The sequence below is a fragment of the Petromyzon marinus genome, chromosome 68, assembly GCF_048934315.1.
Source record: "Petromyzon marinus isolate PM22_M1 ecotype Great Lakes invasive population chromosome 68, UKy_Petmar_22M1.pri1.0, whole genome shotgun sequence".
Lineage (NCBI taxonomy): Eukaryota > Metazoa > Chordata > Hyperoartia > Petromyzontiformes > Petromyzontidae > Petromyzon > Petromyzon marinus.
The window spans coordinates 7,711,348-7,726,692 of NC_133734.1; the positions used below are offsets into that span (position 1 = coordinate 7,711,348).

Here is a 15,345-nt window from a genome sequence, read left to right on the forward strand (position 1 = left end):
GTGTGTGGGTCTCTATGGATATGGGTCTCTGTAGGTCTGGGTGTCTGTGGGTCTCACTATGGGTCTGGGTGTGTGTGGGTCTCTATGGATATGGGTGTCTGTGGGTCTCTATGGGTCTCTGTGGGTCTCTATGGGTCTGGGTGTCTGTGGGTCTCTATGGGTCTCTGTGGGTCTCTATGGGTCTGGGTGTCTGTGGGTCTCTTTGGGTCTGGGTGTCTGTGGGTCTCTATGGGTCTGGGTGTCTGTGGGTCTCTTTGGGTCTGGGTGTCTGTGGGTCTCTATGGGTCTGGGTGTCTGTGGGTCTCTATGGGTCTGGGTGTCTGTGGGTCTCTATGGGTCTGGGTGTCTGTGGGTCTCTATGGGTCTGGGTGTCTGTGGGTCTCTATGGGTCTGGGTGTCTGTGGGTCTCTATGGGTCTGGGTGTCTGTGGGTCTCTATGGGTCTGGGTATCTGTGGGTCTCTGGGTCTGGGTGTCTGTGGGTCTCTATGGGTCTGGGTGTCTGTCGGTCTGGGTGTCTGTGGGTCTCTATGGGTCTGGGTGTCTGTGGGTCTCTATGGGTCTGGGTGTCTGTGGGTCTCTATGGGTCTGGGTGTCTGTGGGTCTCTATGGGTCTCTGTGGGTCTCTATGGGTCTGGGTGTCTGTGGGTCTCTATGGGTCTGGGTGTCTGTGGGTCTCTATGGGTCTGGGTGTCTGTGGGTCTCTGGGTCTGGGTGTCTGTGGGTCTCTATGGGTCTGGGTGTGTGTGGGTCTCTATGGGTCTGGGTGTGTGTGGGTCTCTATGGGTCTGTGTGTGTGTGGGTCTCTATGGGTCTGGGTGTGTGTGGGTCTCTATGGATATGGGTCTCACTATGGGTCTGGGTGTCTGTGGGTCTCTATGGGTCTGGGTGTGTGTGGGTCTCTATGGGTCTGGGTGTGTGTGGGTCTCTATGGGTCTGGGTGTGTGTGGGTCTCTATGGATATGGGTGTCTGTGGGTCTCTATGGGTCTGGGTGTCTGTGGGTCTCTATGAGTCTGGGTGTCTGTGGGTCTCTATGGGTCTGGGTGTCTGTGGGTCTCTATGGATATGGATCTCGCTATGGGTCTGGGTGTCTGTGGGTCTCTATGGGTCTGGGTGTGTGTGGGACTCTATGGATATGGGTCTCTATGGGTCAGGGTGTGTGGGTCTCTATGGGTCTGGGTGTGTGTGGGTCTCTATGGGTCTGGGTGTGTGTGGGTCTCTATGGGTCTGGGTGTGTGTGGGTCTCTATGGGTCTGGGTGTCTGTGGGTCTCTATGGGTCTGGGTGTCTGTGGGTCTCTATGGGTCTGGGTGTGTGTGGGTCTCTATGGGTCTGGGTGTGTGTGGGTCTCTATGGGTCTGGGTGTGTGTGGGATTCTCTATGGGTCTGGGTGTCTGTGGGATTCTCTATGGGTCTGGGTGTGTGTGGGTCTCTATGGGTCTGGGTGTGTGTGGGTCTCTATGGGTCTGGGTGTCTGTGGGTCTCTATGGGTCTGGTGTCTGTGGGTCTCTATGGGTCTGGGTGTCTGTGGGTCTCTATGGGTCTGGGTGTGTGTGGGTCTCTATGGGTCTGGGTGTCTGTGGGTCTCTGGGTCTGGGTGTCTGTGGGTCTCTATGGGTCTGGGTGTCTGTGGGTCTCTATGGGTATCTGTGGGTCTCTATGGGTCTGGGTGCCTGTGGGTCTCTATGGGTCTGGGTGTCTGTGGGATTCTCTATGGATATGGGTCTCACTATGGGTCTGGGTGTCTGTGGGTCTCTATGGGTCTGGGTGTGTGTGGGTCTCTATGGGTCTGGGTGCCTGTGGGTCTCTATGGCTCTGGGTGTCTGTGGGATTCTCTATGGATATGGGTCTCACTATGGGTCTGGGTGTCTGTGGTTCTCTATGGGTCTGGGTGTCTGTGGATCTCTATGGGTCTGGGTGTCTGTGGGTCTCTATGGGTCTGGGTGTCTGTGGGTCTCTATGGGTCTGGGTGTGTGTGGGTCTCTATGGGTCTGGGTCTCTGTGGGTCTCTATGGGTCTGGGTGTGTGTGGGTCTCTATGGGTCTGTGTGTGTGTGGGTCTCTATGGGTCTGGGTGTGTGTGGGTCTCTATGGATATGGGTCTCACTATGGGTCTGGGTGTCTGTGGGTCTCTATGGGTCTGGGTGTGTGTGGGTCTCTATGGGTCTGGGTGTGTGTGGGTCTCTATGGGTCTGGGTGTGTGTGGGTCTCTATGGATATGGGTGTCTGTGGGTCTCTATGGGTCTGGGTGTCTGTGGGTCTCTATGAGTCTGGGTGTCTGTGGGTCTCTATGGGTCTGGGTGTCTGTGGGTCTCTATGGATATGGATCTCGCTATGGGTCTGGGTGTCTGTGGGTCTCTATGGGTCTGGGTGTGTGTGGGACTCTATGGATATGGGTCTCTATGGGTCAGGGTGTGTGGGTCTCTATGGGTCTGGGTGTGTGTGGGTCTCTATGGGTCTGGGTGTGTGTGGGTCTCTATGGGTCTGGGTGTGTGTGGGTCTCTATGGGTCTGGGTGTCTGTGGGTCTCTATGGGTCTGGGTGTGTGTGGGTCTCTATGGGTCTGGGTGTCTGTGGGTCTCTATGGGTCTGGGTGCCTGTGGGATTCTCTATGGATATGGGTCTCACTATGGGTCTGGGTGTGTGTGGGTCTCTATGGGTCTGGGTGTGTGTGGGTCTCTATGGGTCTGGGTGTGTGTGGGATTCTCTATGGGTCTGGGTGTCTGTGGGATTCTCTATGGGTCTGGGTGTGTGTGGGTCTCTATGGGTCTGGGTGTGTGTGGGTCTCTATGGGTCTGGGTGTCTGTGGGTCTCTATGGGTCTGGTGTCTGTGGGTCTCTATGGGTCTGGGTGTCTGTGGGTCTCTATGGGTCTGGGTGTGTGTGGGTCTCTATGGGTCTGGGTGTCTGTGGGTCTCTGGGTCTGGGTGTCTGTGGGTCTCTATGGGTCTGGGTGTCTGTGGGTCTCTATGGGTATCTGTGGGTCTCTATGGGTCTGGGTGCCTGTGGGTCTCTATGGGTCTGGGTGTCTGTGGGATTCTCTATGGATATGGGTCTCACTATGGGTCTGGGTGTCTGTGGGTCTCTATGGGTCTGGGTGTGTGTGGGTCTCTATGGGTCTGGGTGCCTGTGGGTCTCTATGGCTCTGGGTGTCTGTGGGATTCTCTATGGATATGGGTCTCACTATGGGTCTGGGTGTCTGTGGTTCTCTATGGGTCTGGGTGTGTGTGGGTCTCTATGGGTCTGGGTCTCTGTGGGTCTCTATGGGTCTGGGTGTCTGTGGGTCTCTATGGGTCTGGGTGTCTGTGGGTCTCTATGGGTCTGGGTGTCTGTGGGTCTCTATGGGTCTGGGTGTGTGTGGGTCTCTATGGGTCTGGGTGTGTGTGGGTCTCTATGGATATGGATCTCGCTATGGGTCTGGGTGTGTGTGGGTCTCTATGGGTCTGGGTGTCTGTGGGTCTCTATGGATATGGGTCTCACTATGGGTCTGGGTGTCTGTGGGTCTCTATGGGTCTGGGTGTCTGTGGGTCTCACTATGGGTCTGGGTGTGTGTGGGTCTCTATGGGTCTGGGTGTGTGTGGGTCTCTGGATATGGGTCTCTATGGGTCTGGGTCTCTGTGGGTCTCTGTGGGTCTGGGTGTGTGTGGGTCTCTATGGGTCTGGGTGTCTGTGGGTCTCTCTGGGTCTGGGTGTCTGTGGGTCTCTATGGGTCTGGGTCTCTGTGGGTCTCTATGGGTCTGGGTGTGTGTGGGTCTCTATGGGTCTGGGTGTGTGTGGGTCTCTATGGGTCTGGGTGTGTGTGGGTCTCTATGGCTCTGGGTGTCTGTGGGATTCTCTATGGATATGGGTCTCACTATGGGTCTGGGTCTCTGTGGGTCTCTATGGGTCTGGGTGTCTGTGGGATTCTCTATGGGTCTGGGTATCTGTGGGATTCTCTATGGCTCTGGGTGTCTGTGGGATTCTCTATGGATTTGGGTCTCACTATGGGTCTGGGTCTCTGTGGGTCTCTGTGCACGTCGAACTTCTTCAGCACCTCACGTAGCCAACGGCGCTAATCGGGGGTGCGATCGCCCCGCCCCCCCGCCCCCCCCCGCCCCCCCCCCGCCCCGCCCTCCAGGCTACCTGCTGTCTCGTCGCGAGGGGCGGCCCGGCTCTCCGGAGAAGCCTCTCTCCGACCTGGGCCGCCTCGCCTACGCCTCCTACTGGCGGCAGGCCCTGACGGAGGCCCTCGACAGGGCCCTCCGCTCACCGCCGCTCGGCCCGGGCGGGGAGGGGGCGGCCGCCGGGCCTCCGGGCCGTCGCCTTCCAGGCGAGGGTCGGGCTCGGGAGCGCGACGCTAGGCCTCGGCGCTCCGTCCGCCCGGGCCGAGGACTTTTTTCAGGCGGGGAGCGGGCTTCGAGGGGCGGCACTGGGCCTCGGGGTTGGGGCGTCCCGGGCGACGGGCAGGCCGCGGGGGCCGACGGCGCGGGTAGGCCTCCCCGCGCGTCAGGAGAGGCTCAGGCTGCGGCGGCCGCGGGCAGCAGGCCCGAGGTGTCGGTGGCGGCGCTGAGCCGGAGCACCGGCATGGCAACGGAGGACGTGGTGGCGACGCTGAGGAGTCTGGGAAGTCTGCGGGTTCGCAATGGCCGGTGGGTGGGTGGGTGAGTGGGTGAGTGGGTGGGTGAGTGGGTGGGTGAGTGGGTGGGTGGGTGAGTGGGTGAGTGGGTGGGTGGATGAGTGGGTGAGTGGGTGGGTGGATGAGTGGGTGAGTGGGTGGGTGGGTGAGTGGGTGAGTGAGTGGGTGAGTGGGTGGGTGAGTGAGTGGGTGGGTGAGTGGGTGGGTGGGTGAGTGGGTGGGTGGGTGAGTGGGTGGGTGCGTGGGTGAGTGGGTGAGTGGGTGGGTGGGTGGGTGAGTGAGTGGGTGGGTGCGTGGGTGGGTGAGTGGGTGAGTGAGTGGGTGAGTGGGTGGGTGAGTGGGTGGGTGAGTGAGTGGGTGGGTGAGTGGGTGGGTGAGTGAGTGGGTGAGTGAGTGGGTGGGTGCGTGGGTGAGTGGGTGAGTGGGTGGGTGGGTGAGTGAGTGGGTGGGTGCGTGGGTGGGTGAGTGGGTGAGTGAGTGGGTGAGTGGGTGGGTGAGTGAGTGGGTGTGTGTGGAGGTGGGTGGGCGTGTGGGTGGGTGGGTGAGTGAGTGAGTGAGTGCGTGGGTGAGTGGATGGGTGAGTGAGTGGGTGAGTGGGTGGGTGAGTGGGTGGGTGGGTGGGTGAGTGAGTGGGTGGGTGAGTGAGTGGGTGAGTGGGTGTGTGTGTGAGTGTGGGTGAGTGTTTGGGTACGTGTGTGTGTGTGTGTGTGCGTGTCTGTAGTTAGCGTGTGCACTGTGTGTGAACCCGGCAGAGACCCGAGTTTCATTCCCACTCACAGCCAACATCAGTGGCAACAGAGGCAGCGGGCCGGGCGGGCGTGGTGGTGCTGGTGGCCACCCACCCACTCTGTGTGTGTAGCCACAGTGCCGGTAGCCTTCATAGACGCTGCTGCTGCTGTTGCTGCTAACAGCACTTGCCCCTACAGCCTGCTAGAGGCTGCCTGGGGGAGGTGTGTCTTTGTGTGTGTATGCTAACTGCACTTGCCCCTACCGCCTGCTAGAGGCTACCTGGGGGAGCTGTGTCTTTGTGTGTGTATGTTAACCGCACTTGCCCCTACCGCCTGCTAGAGGCTACCTGGGGGAGCTGTGTCTTTGTGTGTGTATGCTAACAGCACTTGCCCCTACAGCCTGCTAGAGGCTGCCTGGGGGAGCTGTGTCTTTGTGTGTGTATGCTAACTGCACTTGCCCCTACAGCCGGCTAGAGGCTTCCCGGTGTACCTCTGTCTTTGTGTGAATGTTGGCTAACAGCACTTGCCCCTACAGCCGGCTAGAGGCTGCCTGGGGGAGCTGTGTCTTTGTGTGTGTATGCTAACAGCACTTGCCCCTACAGCCGGCTTGAGGCTTCCCGGTGTACCTCTGTCTTTGTGTGAATGTTGGCTAACAGCACTTGCCCCTACAGCTGGCTAGAGGCTTCCCGGTGTACCTCTGTCTTTGTGTGGATGTTGGCTAACAGCACTTGCCCCTACAGCCTGCTAGAGGCTGCCTGGGGGAGGTGTGTCTTTGTGTGTGTATGCTAACAGCACTTGCCCCGACAGCCTGCTAGAGGCGACCTGGGGGAGCTGTGTCTTTGTGTGTGTATGCTAACAGCACTTGCCCCGACCGCCTGCTAGAGGCTGCCTGGGGGAGCTGTGTCTTTGTGTGTGTATGCTAACAGCACTTGCCCCGACAGCCTGCTAGAGGCTGCCTGGGGGAGCTGTGTCTTTGTGTGTGTATGCTAACTGCACTTGCCCCTACCGCCTGCTAGAGGCTACCTGGGGGAGCTGTGTCTTTGTGTGTGTATGCTAACCGCACTTGCCCCTACCGCCTGCTAGAGGCTACCTGGGGGAGCTGTGTCTTTGTGTGTGTATGCTAACTGCACTTGCCCCGACAGCCTGCTAGAGGCTGCCTGGGGGAGCTGTGTCTTTGTGTGTGTATGCTAACCGCACTTACCCCTACAGCCTGCTAGAGGCTACCTGGGGGAGCTGTGTCTTTGTGTGTGTATGCTAACTGCACTTGCCCCTACCGCCTGCTAGAGGCTACCTGGGGGACCTTTGTTTTTGCCCAGAATCTGACCCCCGCCCCCGCCCCCCTTGCCCTCCCGCCCCCCCCCCCACAGCGTAGCCATCCTGCACCCCCATTGGAGGAGGGCCGCGGGTCACGTGACCCGCCCGTCGGCCAATCGCTGCGCTCGGATCCGCCTGGACGAGTCCCGGCTGCGTTGGGAGCCCCGGCCGTTGGTGGGGACCAATCGCAGCGTGTCGCCGGGGTCACGTGACCGGGGGGCAGGGGGCGAGGTGCATCATGGGAGCCCCTCGCCGCCTCCCCCCGTGCTGAGCCGGGAGGAGCCCCAGTGCATTGTGGGAGCCCGCCGCAAGGTGTTGTAGACAGCTCGCATGTGTGTGTGTGTGTGTGCACGTGTGTGCGTGTGTGTGCACGTGTGTGTGTGTGCACGTGTGTGTGTGTGCACGTGCGTGTGTGTGCGTGTGTGTGCATGCGTGTGTGTGTGTGCACGTGTGTGTGTGTGCACGTGTGTGTATGTGTGCACGTGCGTGTGTGTGCGTGTGTGTGCATGCGTGTGTGTGTGTGCACGTGTGTGTGTGTGCACGTGTGTGTGTGTGTGTGCACGTGTGTGTGTGTGTATACGTGTGTGTGTGTGCACGTGCGTGTGTGTGCGTGCGTGTGTGTGTGTGTGCACGTGCGTGTGTGTGCGTGCGTGTGTGTGCATGCGTGTGTGTGTGTGTGTGTGCACGCGTGTGTGTGTGCACGTGCGTGTGCGTGTGTGTGCACGCGTGTGTGTGCACGCGTGTATGTGCGTGTGTGTGCACGTGCGTGTTTGTACGTGCGTCCTTGTGTCTCTGTATGTGTATGTGAGTCTCCTTGTGTCTCTGTGTCTCTCTCTGTGTGTCTTTCTCTGTGTGTGTGTGGGGAGCGGTAGTGTAGTGGTTAGCGCTACGCTGCGCTATGAACCTGGCGACCCAGGTTCGCTTCCCGCTCACGGCCAACATCAGTAACGATTATCTGAACCGGTCCTGGGCCTCCCCTAGGTCGACTCAGCCTTAAATGAGTACCCGGTGCGGTGTGTAAACATCGCCACTAGGGAGACAAAGGTGGTCGGGCGTGGTGCTGGCCACCCACCCCCTCGTGTACCGTTCCTGCCTTCACAGGTGCTCGCTGACAGCACTTGCCCCTACAGTCTGTTAAGGCTACACGGGGGATCCTTTGTGTGTCTGTGTGTGTGGCAAAACAACCCCCTACCTCCTTGTGGTACCGGACGATAACGCTGTGGTGAGCGGTTCCATAGGGGGAGGGCCAATTTCGATTGGCCATTCCCCTCGTGACTGAATCTCTACCCTCGGGGTTCCTCCAGAAGCAGCAGAAAGCCACTTCGTGTGGCCACGTTGGAATGTTGGAACGCTCACTGCTGGAGGAGAGGCTGCCACTCCCCTTGTCGGGAGCTGTAACGGTACCGCCTGGATCTATGTGGCGTTCAGGAGGTCCGGTGGAGCGGCTCTGGCTCCTGTCAACATGAGGGGTGGACAGTCCTCTACTCGGGGCAGGAGACTGCCAAACAACAGGGTGTGGCTCTTCTTCTGAATAAAACAATGAAGGGGGCGTGGGAGCGTGGTGGTGAGGCGTGGGAAGCTGTAAGCCCCAGGCTACTTTGGGCTCGCCTTCCCATCAACCAGAGGCGAGGAGTGGTGGTCATGGTGACTTATATGCCCCCACCGAAGATGAATATCAGTGGAGGGATGCAGGCAAAGCCGATGAGTCAGATGCCTTCTATGACCTCCTGTCACAGGTGCTGGCTAAAGTGGCCCCTCGGGACAGAGTCATCTTGTTGGGTGGCTTCAATGCCCGAGTTGGTCATGATGCTGGCACCTGGTCTGGAGTGATTGGAAGGCGTGGACCAGATCAGCTCAATAACAACGGTAGAGGAGGCTGCTAGATTTTTGTGCAGCCCATGGGCTTGTAATTACCAACACGCTGTTCCAGCATCGGCGCTTCCACACAACATCATGGATACATCCTGGGTTCAAACAAGAACATCTGCTGGACTACATAGTGATGGACCAGCGGATGCAAGCCCATGTCCTTGACACCAGGACCTACCGTGGAGCTGATCTGCCCACTGACCATCGACTTGTCATCTGTAAGATGGCACCTGCCATTCTTCCACTCTGGTGGTGGGTGTACACCCAGTACCCCATTCAAACCCATAGTGACCTGGTCTCAGCTAGCTGGGGCTGGCATCGTCCCCCACTCCTGATGTTGAGGGGAAATGGGCGAGGTTTAGGACTGTGGCTCATGCAGCTGCAATGGCTACCTTGGGTACACGGTCCACACGTCCCCAGAGACTTTGGCTGACAGAGGAGGTGTTCAGGCTGGCTGAGAAAAAGCGACAGGGCCACTCTCATCGGCTACAGCATCCCACAGAGAATGAGGAGGCTTACCGCAGCCTTCTCACGGAGGTTCGGAGAGCCGTGAAGCGCTGCAAGGATGGGTGGTGGTCGCGGGTTGCTGAGGAGATGGATTCTGCCTCAGTGGCCCGCGGTCAAGAATCACTCTTTAATTCCATAAAAAAAGTAACCTGCAGCGCCACACCTATTACCATCAGGGTAAAGAACGGTGAACCAATCTCCGACCCCCAGGAACAGGTTTGCAGATTTGCTGAGCATTTCTGTGAGGTCCTGGGGGAGGGGAAATCCCTCACCCTGGAAAACATCGTGGCACTAAGTGGGAATGACCCTGCTGAGGCTGCGGTGCCTCAAATATTGGAAGAAGTCACCCTTTGTGAGTGGCTGGCTGAGGTGCCATCTGTTGAGAAAGTACTAAAAGCGATCCAGAGTCTGAGACCAGGAAAGGCAGCGGGCAGAGATGATCTCCAAAGTGAAATACTGAGGGAGGGTGGCGTTTGTGCACAGACTGCCCTATATGACATCATAACAACAGTCTGGACCACTGGACGGGTTCCGCAGGATTGGAAGGATGCCCTGGTGGTCCTCCTCTTTAAGAAGGGGGACTGCACAGACTGTAAGGCAAGGATTATTCAACATCACCTTGCCAGGCACGCTGAGGAGAGGCTTGCGGAGCCACAATGCGGTTTCAGGAAAGGGCGGTCCTGCACAGATACCATATTTTCTGTCCGACTGCTACAGCAGAGGTGTAGGGAATCCCAACAAGACCTACACCTCTGCATTATTGACCTGGTCAAGGCCTATGATACCATCAGTAATTCCATGAGGTACAGATACAATGGGAGGCTGATCGATGCCCAGGTGCGGTCAAGGGATGGCTCCCTATTGCTCAACCACGTTATGTATGCCGATGATTTGGTAATTTCTGCTCACTCAGAGGAGTTGTAGGCGCTGCTGCTGAACCTGGAGCGTGCTACTAAGAGATGGGGCCTTACCATCAGCCCCACCAAAACCTAAGCACCTGCCTGGGTATTTTGTACCATCAGACACTCCACCCCCACAACTCCCAATCGGTGATGGGGCAGTTGTGGAGAGAGTGGAGAGTTTCTCAAACCTGGGAAGTGTGCTTATGACCGGTTCCAGTTTAACAGCAGAGGTTTCACTCCGAATCAGTCGAGCGGCAATATCTTTTCATCGGTTGCGTAACGCTGTGTGGAAGCTACCTGGTCTGTCGCTCCGCACTAGCTTCAGGTCTTCTCAGCCACGTCATTCCCTCCCTTCTCTACGCTTGTGAAACGTGGACCCCCCTAAAGGAACATCTTCACCGGTTAGAAACATTTAGGCTAGCCTGCCTACGATCAATCCTGGGTTTAACCGGCAGGCTGGATTGTTTGAGGAGCTCACAAATCCTCGAAAGATCTGCAACAAAGTTCCATCAGTGAGCTCCTCCAGCAGGCAAGGCTGCGTTGGCTGGGTCATGTAGCCCGCATGCCCAGCCACCGCATGCCGAAACAGCTTTTGTTCGGCAGGATTGAGGGGGCTAAACGGGCGTGGCACGGGCTAGAGAAGAGATGGAGTGATGTGGTACAGAAGGACGTGGAGCTGAGTGAACTTGCCGATGACTGGTACCAGCGGTGTCAAGATCGGCCTCTGTGGAGGAGGCTCGTGAAGGACGCTGCTACTGGGCAGTTGGAGGCAGTCGCCCTCCAGCAACAACGGAGGGCGGAGGAGCGACGCTCACAACAACGAGCGGAGCGCCGGGTGGCTAAAGCACAGCAGGTTGGCACAGTAGGGGGCACAGGTGGTGCATCAGCCAGTCATCTCAGTCGTCTCAGTCAGTCGACCCGTGGCACCTGCTGGGTCTGCCCCGTGACCTCCTCGAAAGATCTGGATACATTTCCATCGTTGAGCTCCTCCGGTAGGCAAGGCTGCGTTGGCTGAGTCATGTAGCCCGCATGCCCAGCCACCGCATGCCCGGCCACCGCATGCCCAGCCACCGCATGCCCAGCCACCGCATGCCCAGCCACCGCATGCCCAGCCACCGCATGCCCAGCCACCGCATGCCTAAAACAGCTTTTGTTCAGCCGTGAGCCTTGGACACATCGCGTAGTACCCGGCCTGGCACTAGTGACATCACCGCCACTCAGTGGCGAGTGGTGGCTGTTGGTGATTATAATCATCCAGCAGTGGATAGTCCAAGGTGATGGTGATTACACTGAGAGCCAATTGAGAGGAGGTGGTGTCTAATTAACATCTCGTTTGCATACCACGCCCCTCCCTCCCCACACCCCTTAATCAGCGGGGGAGACCCAGGCGGAAGGGACTACTTTCATGGCCTCCTCATTCCCCGCCCTCCGACAGCGCCCCTCCGCCCCTGGAGGGGCCCCATCACCCGGCACATCCGTACACAGGTGAGGAGCTACTTTCACTCGCTCAGCCGGAACTACTTTCTTATCAGCCGGAACTACTTTATTATTAGCAGGAACTACTCTCATTTCCTCCCAGATGGAACTACTTTAATTTCTCGCCCAGCAGGGGACTACTTTCTCACACAGCAGGGAACGACTTTCTCACTCAGCAGGGAACTACTTTCTCACTCAGCAGGGAACTACTTTCTCACTCAGTCAGAACTACTTTCTCACTCAGCAGGGAACTACTTTCTTACTCAGTCAGAACTACTTTCTCACTCAGCAGGAAACTACTTTCTCACTCAGTCAGAACTACTTTCTCACTCAGCCAGAACTACTTTCTCACTCAGCAGGGAACTACTTTCTTACTCAGCAGGGAACTACTTTCTCACTCAGTCAGAACTACTTTCTCACTCAGTCAGAACTACTTTCTCACTCAGCAGGGAACTACTTTCTCACTCAGCAGGGAACTACTTTCTCACTCAGCAGGGAACTACTTTCTCACTCAGCAGGGAACTACTTTCTCACTCAGCAGGGAACTACTTTCTCACTCAGTCAGAACTACTTTCTTACTCAGTCAGAACTACTTTCTTACTCAGTCAGAACTACTTTCTCACTCACTCAGAACTACTTTCTCACTCAGCCAGGAACTACTTTCTCACTCAGCAGGGAACTACTTTCTCACTCAGCAGGGAACTACTTTCTCACTCAGCAGGGAACTACTTTCTCACTCAGTCAGAACTACTTTCTTACTCAGTCAGAACTACTTTCTCACTCAGCAGGGAACTACTTTCTCACTCAGCAGGGAACTACTTTCTCACTCAGCAGGGAACTACTTTCTCACTCAGCAGGGAACTACTTTCTCACTCAGCAGGGAACTACTTTCTCACTCAGTCAGAACTACTTTCTCACTCAGTCAGAACTACTTTCTCACTCAGTCAGAACTTTTCTCACCCAGCAGGGAACTACTTTCTCACACAGCAGGGAACTACTTTCTCACTCAGTCAGAACTACTTTCTCACTCAGTCAGAACTACTTTCTCACTCAGTCAGAACTACTTTCTCACCCAGCAGGGAACTACTTTCTCACACAGCAGGGAACTACTTTCTCACTCAGTCAGAACTACTTTCTCACTCAGCAGGGAACTACTTTCTCACTCAGTCAGAACTACTTTCTCACACAGCAGGGAACTACTTTCTCACTCAGTCAGAACTACTTTCTCACTCAGCAGGGAACTACTTTCTCACTCAGTCAGAACTACTTTCTCACTCAACAGGGAACTACTTTCTCACTCAGTCAGAACTACTTTCTCACTCAGTCGGAACTACTTTCTCACTCAGCCGGAACTACTTTCTCACTCAGCCGGAACTACTTTCTCACTCAGTCAGAACTACTTTCTCACTCAGCAGGGAACTACTTTCTCACTCAACAGGGAACTACTTTCTCACTCAGTCAGAACTACTTTCTCACTCAGCAGGGAACTACTTTCTCACTCAGTCAGAACTACTTTCTCACTCAGTCAGAACTACTTTCTCACTCAGCAGGGAACTACTTTCTCACTCAGTCAGAACTACTTTCTCACTCAGCAGGGAACTACTTTCTCACTCAGCAGGGAACTACTTTCTCACTCAGCAGGGAACTACTTTCTCACTCAGCAGGGAACTACTTTCTCACTCAGTCAGAACTACTTTCTTACTCAGTCAGAACTACTTTCTCACTCAACAGGGAACTACTTTCTCACTCAGTCAAAACTACTTTCTCACTCAGCAGGGAACTACTTTCTCACTCAGCAGGGAACTACTTTCTCACTCAGCAGGGAACTACTTTCTCACTCAGTCAGAACTACTTTCTCACACAGCAGGGAACTACTTTCTCACTCAGTCAGAACTACTTTCTCACTCAGCAGGGAACTACTTTCTCACTCAGTCAGAACTACTTTCTCACTCAACAGGGAACTACTTTCTCACTCAGTCAGAACTACTTTCTCACTCAACAGGGAACTACTTTCTCACTCAGTCAGAACTACTTTCTCACTCAGCAGGGAACTACTTTCTCACTCAGTCAGAACTACTTTCTCACTCAGTCAGAACTACTTTCTCACTCAGCAGGGAACTACTTTCTCACTCAGTCAGAACTACTTTCTCACTCAGCAGGGAACTACTTTCTCACTCAGCAGGGAACTACTTTCTCACTCAGCAGGGAACTACTTTCTCACTCAGTCAGAACTACTTTCTTACTCAGCCAGAACTACTTTCTCACTCAGCAGGGAACTACTTTCTCACTCAGCAGGGAACTACTTTCTCACTCAGCAGGGAACTACTTTCTCACTCAGTCAGAACTACTTTCTCACTCAGTCAGAACTACTTTCTCACTCAACAGGGAACTACTTTCTCACTCAGTCAGAACTACTGTCTCACTCAGTCAGAACTACTTTCTCACTCAGTCAGAACTACTTTCTCACTCAGCAGGGAACTACTTTCTCACTCAGCAGGGAACTACTTTCTCACTCAACAGGGAACTACTTTCTCACTAAACAGGGAACTACTTTCTCACTCAGCCGGAACTACTTTCTCACTCAGCAGGGAACTACTTTCTCACTCAGCAGGGAACTACTTTCTCACTCAGCCGGAACTACTTTCGCCCCGCGCTCTGTTGCAGACGCAACAGCTTTTCTCGCGGAAGTTGACGCCGGCGGAGGGGCGGATGGTGACGAGGAACGGAAGGATGAGGGTGGTTGTATCCCTCCGCCCGCGAAGAGGCTCAAGGAGGCGCGCAGGCAAAGGTCCCCCGTGTAGCCACCTCGCACCGGGGAGGCAAGTGTTGTTAGCGAGCACCTGCTACGTACTTACACGCGTGTATGTATTTATATATATATAAAGGCAAAGGTCCCCCGTATAGCCTGTGACGAACTGTTGGGGCAAGGGGCTGTTAGTAGCAGCAGCTCTGAAGGTTTCCGGCACTGTGACACACACACAGAGATGGTGGATGACACACACACACACAGAGTGGATGACACTGTGACACACACACACAGAGAGATGGTGGATGACACACACACACACAGAGATGGTGGATGACACACACACACACAGAGTGGATGACACTGTGACACACACACAGAGATGGTGGATGACACACACACACACAGAGTGGATGACACACACACACACACAGATGGTGGATGACACTGTGACACACACACACAGAGAGTGGATGACACTGTGACACACACACACAGAGTGGATGACACTGTGACACACACACACAGAGAGATGGTGGATGACACTGTGACACACACACACAGAGAGTGGATGACACTGTGACACACACACAGAGTGGATGACACTGACACACACACACACAGAGAGTGGATGACACTGTGACACACACACAGAGTGGATGACACTGTGACACACACACACACACAGAGTGGATGACACTGACACACACAGAGTGGATGACACTGTGACACACACACACAGAGTGGATGACACTGTGACACACACACACACACACAGAGTGGATGACACTGACACACACACACACAGAGTGGATGACACTGACACACACACAGAGTGAGTGGATGACACTGACACACACACACACAGAGAGTGGATGACACTGTGACACACACACACAGAGAGTGGATGACACTGTGACACACACACAGAGAGTGGATGACACTGTGACACACACACACACAGAGAGTGGATGACACTGTGACACACACACAGAGAGTGGATGACACTGTGACACACACACACACAGAGAGTGGATGACACTGTGACACACACACAGAGTGGATGACACTGTGACACACACACAGAGTGGATGACACTGTGACACACACAGAGAGTGGGTGACACTGTGACACACACACAGAGTGAGTGGATGACACTGACACACACAGAGAGTGGATGACACTGTGACACA

At 55.5% G+C, this 15,345-nt stretch overlaps 1 protein-coding gene across 2 annotated transcripts in view; it reads left to right on the forward strand.

Annotated features, from left to right (window-relative positions):
- The window catches only part of LOC116937527 (uncharacterized), a 34,163-nt gene extending 19,856 nt beyond the window's left edge, over positions 1–14,307 (forward strand). For both annotated transcript variants that reach the window (XM_076054893.1, XM_032944657.2), the window contains 4 exons: positions 4,113–4,623; positions 6,706–6,964; positions 11,304–11,415; positions 14,071–14,307. In XM_076054893.1, coding sequence (XP_075911008.1) covers positions 4,113–4,623; positions 6,706–6,964; positions 11,304–11,415; positions 14,071–14,207 — 1,019 coding nt within the window. In that variant the 3' untranslated portion in view covers positions 14,208–14,307. The remainder of the gene's footprint in view (positions 1–4,112; positions 4,624–6,705; positions 6,965–11,303; positions 11,416–14,070) is intronic.
- Positions 14,308–15,345: the final 1,038 nt, after the last annotated feature.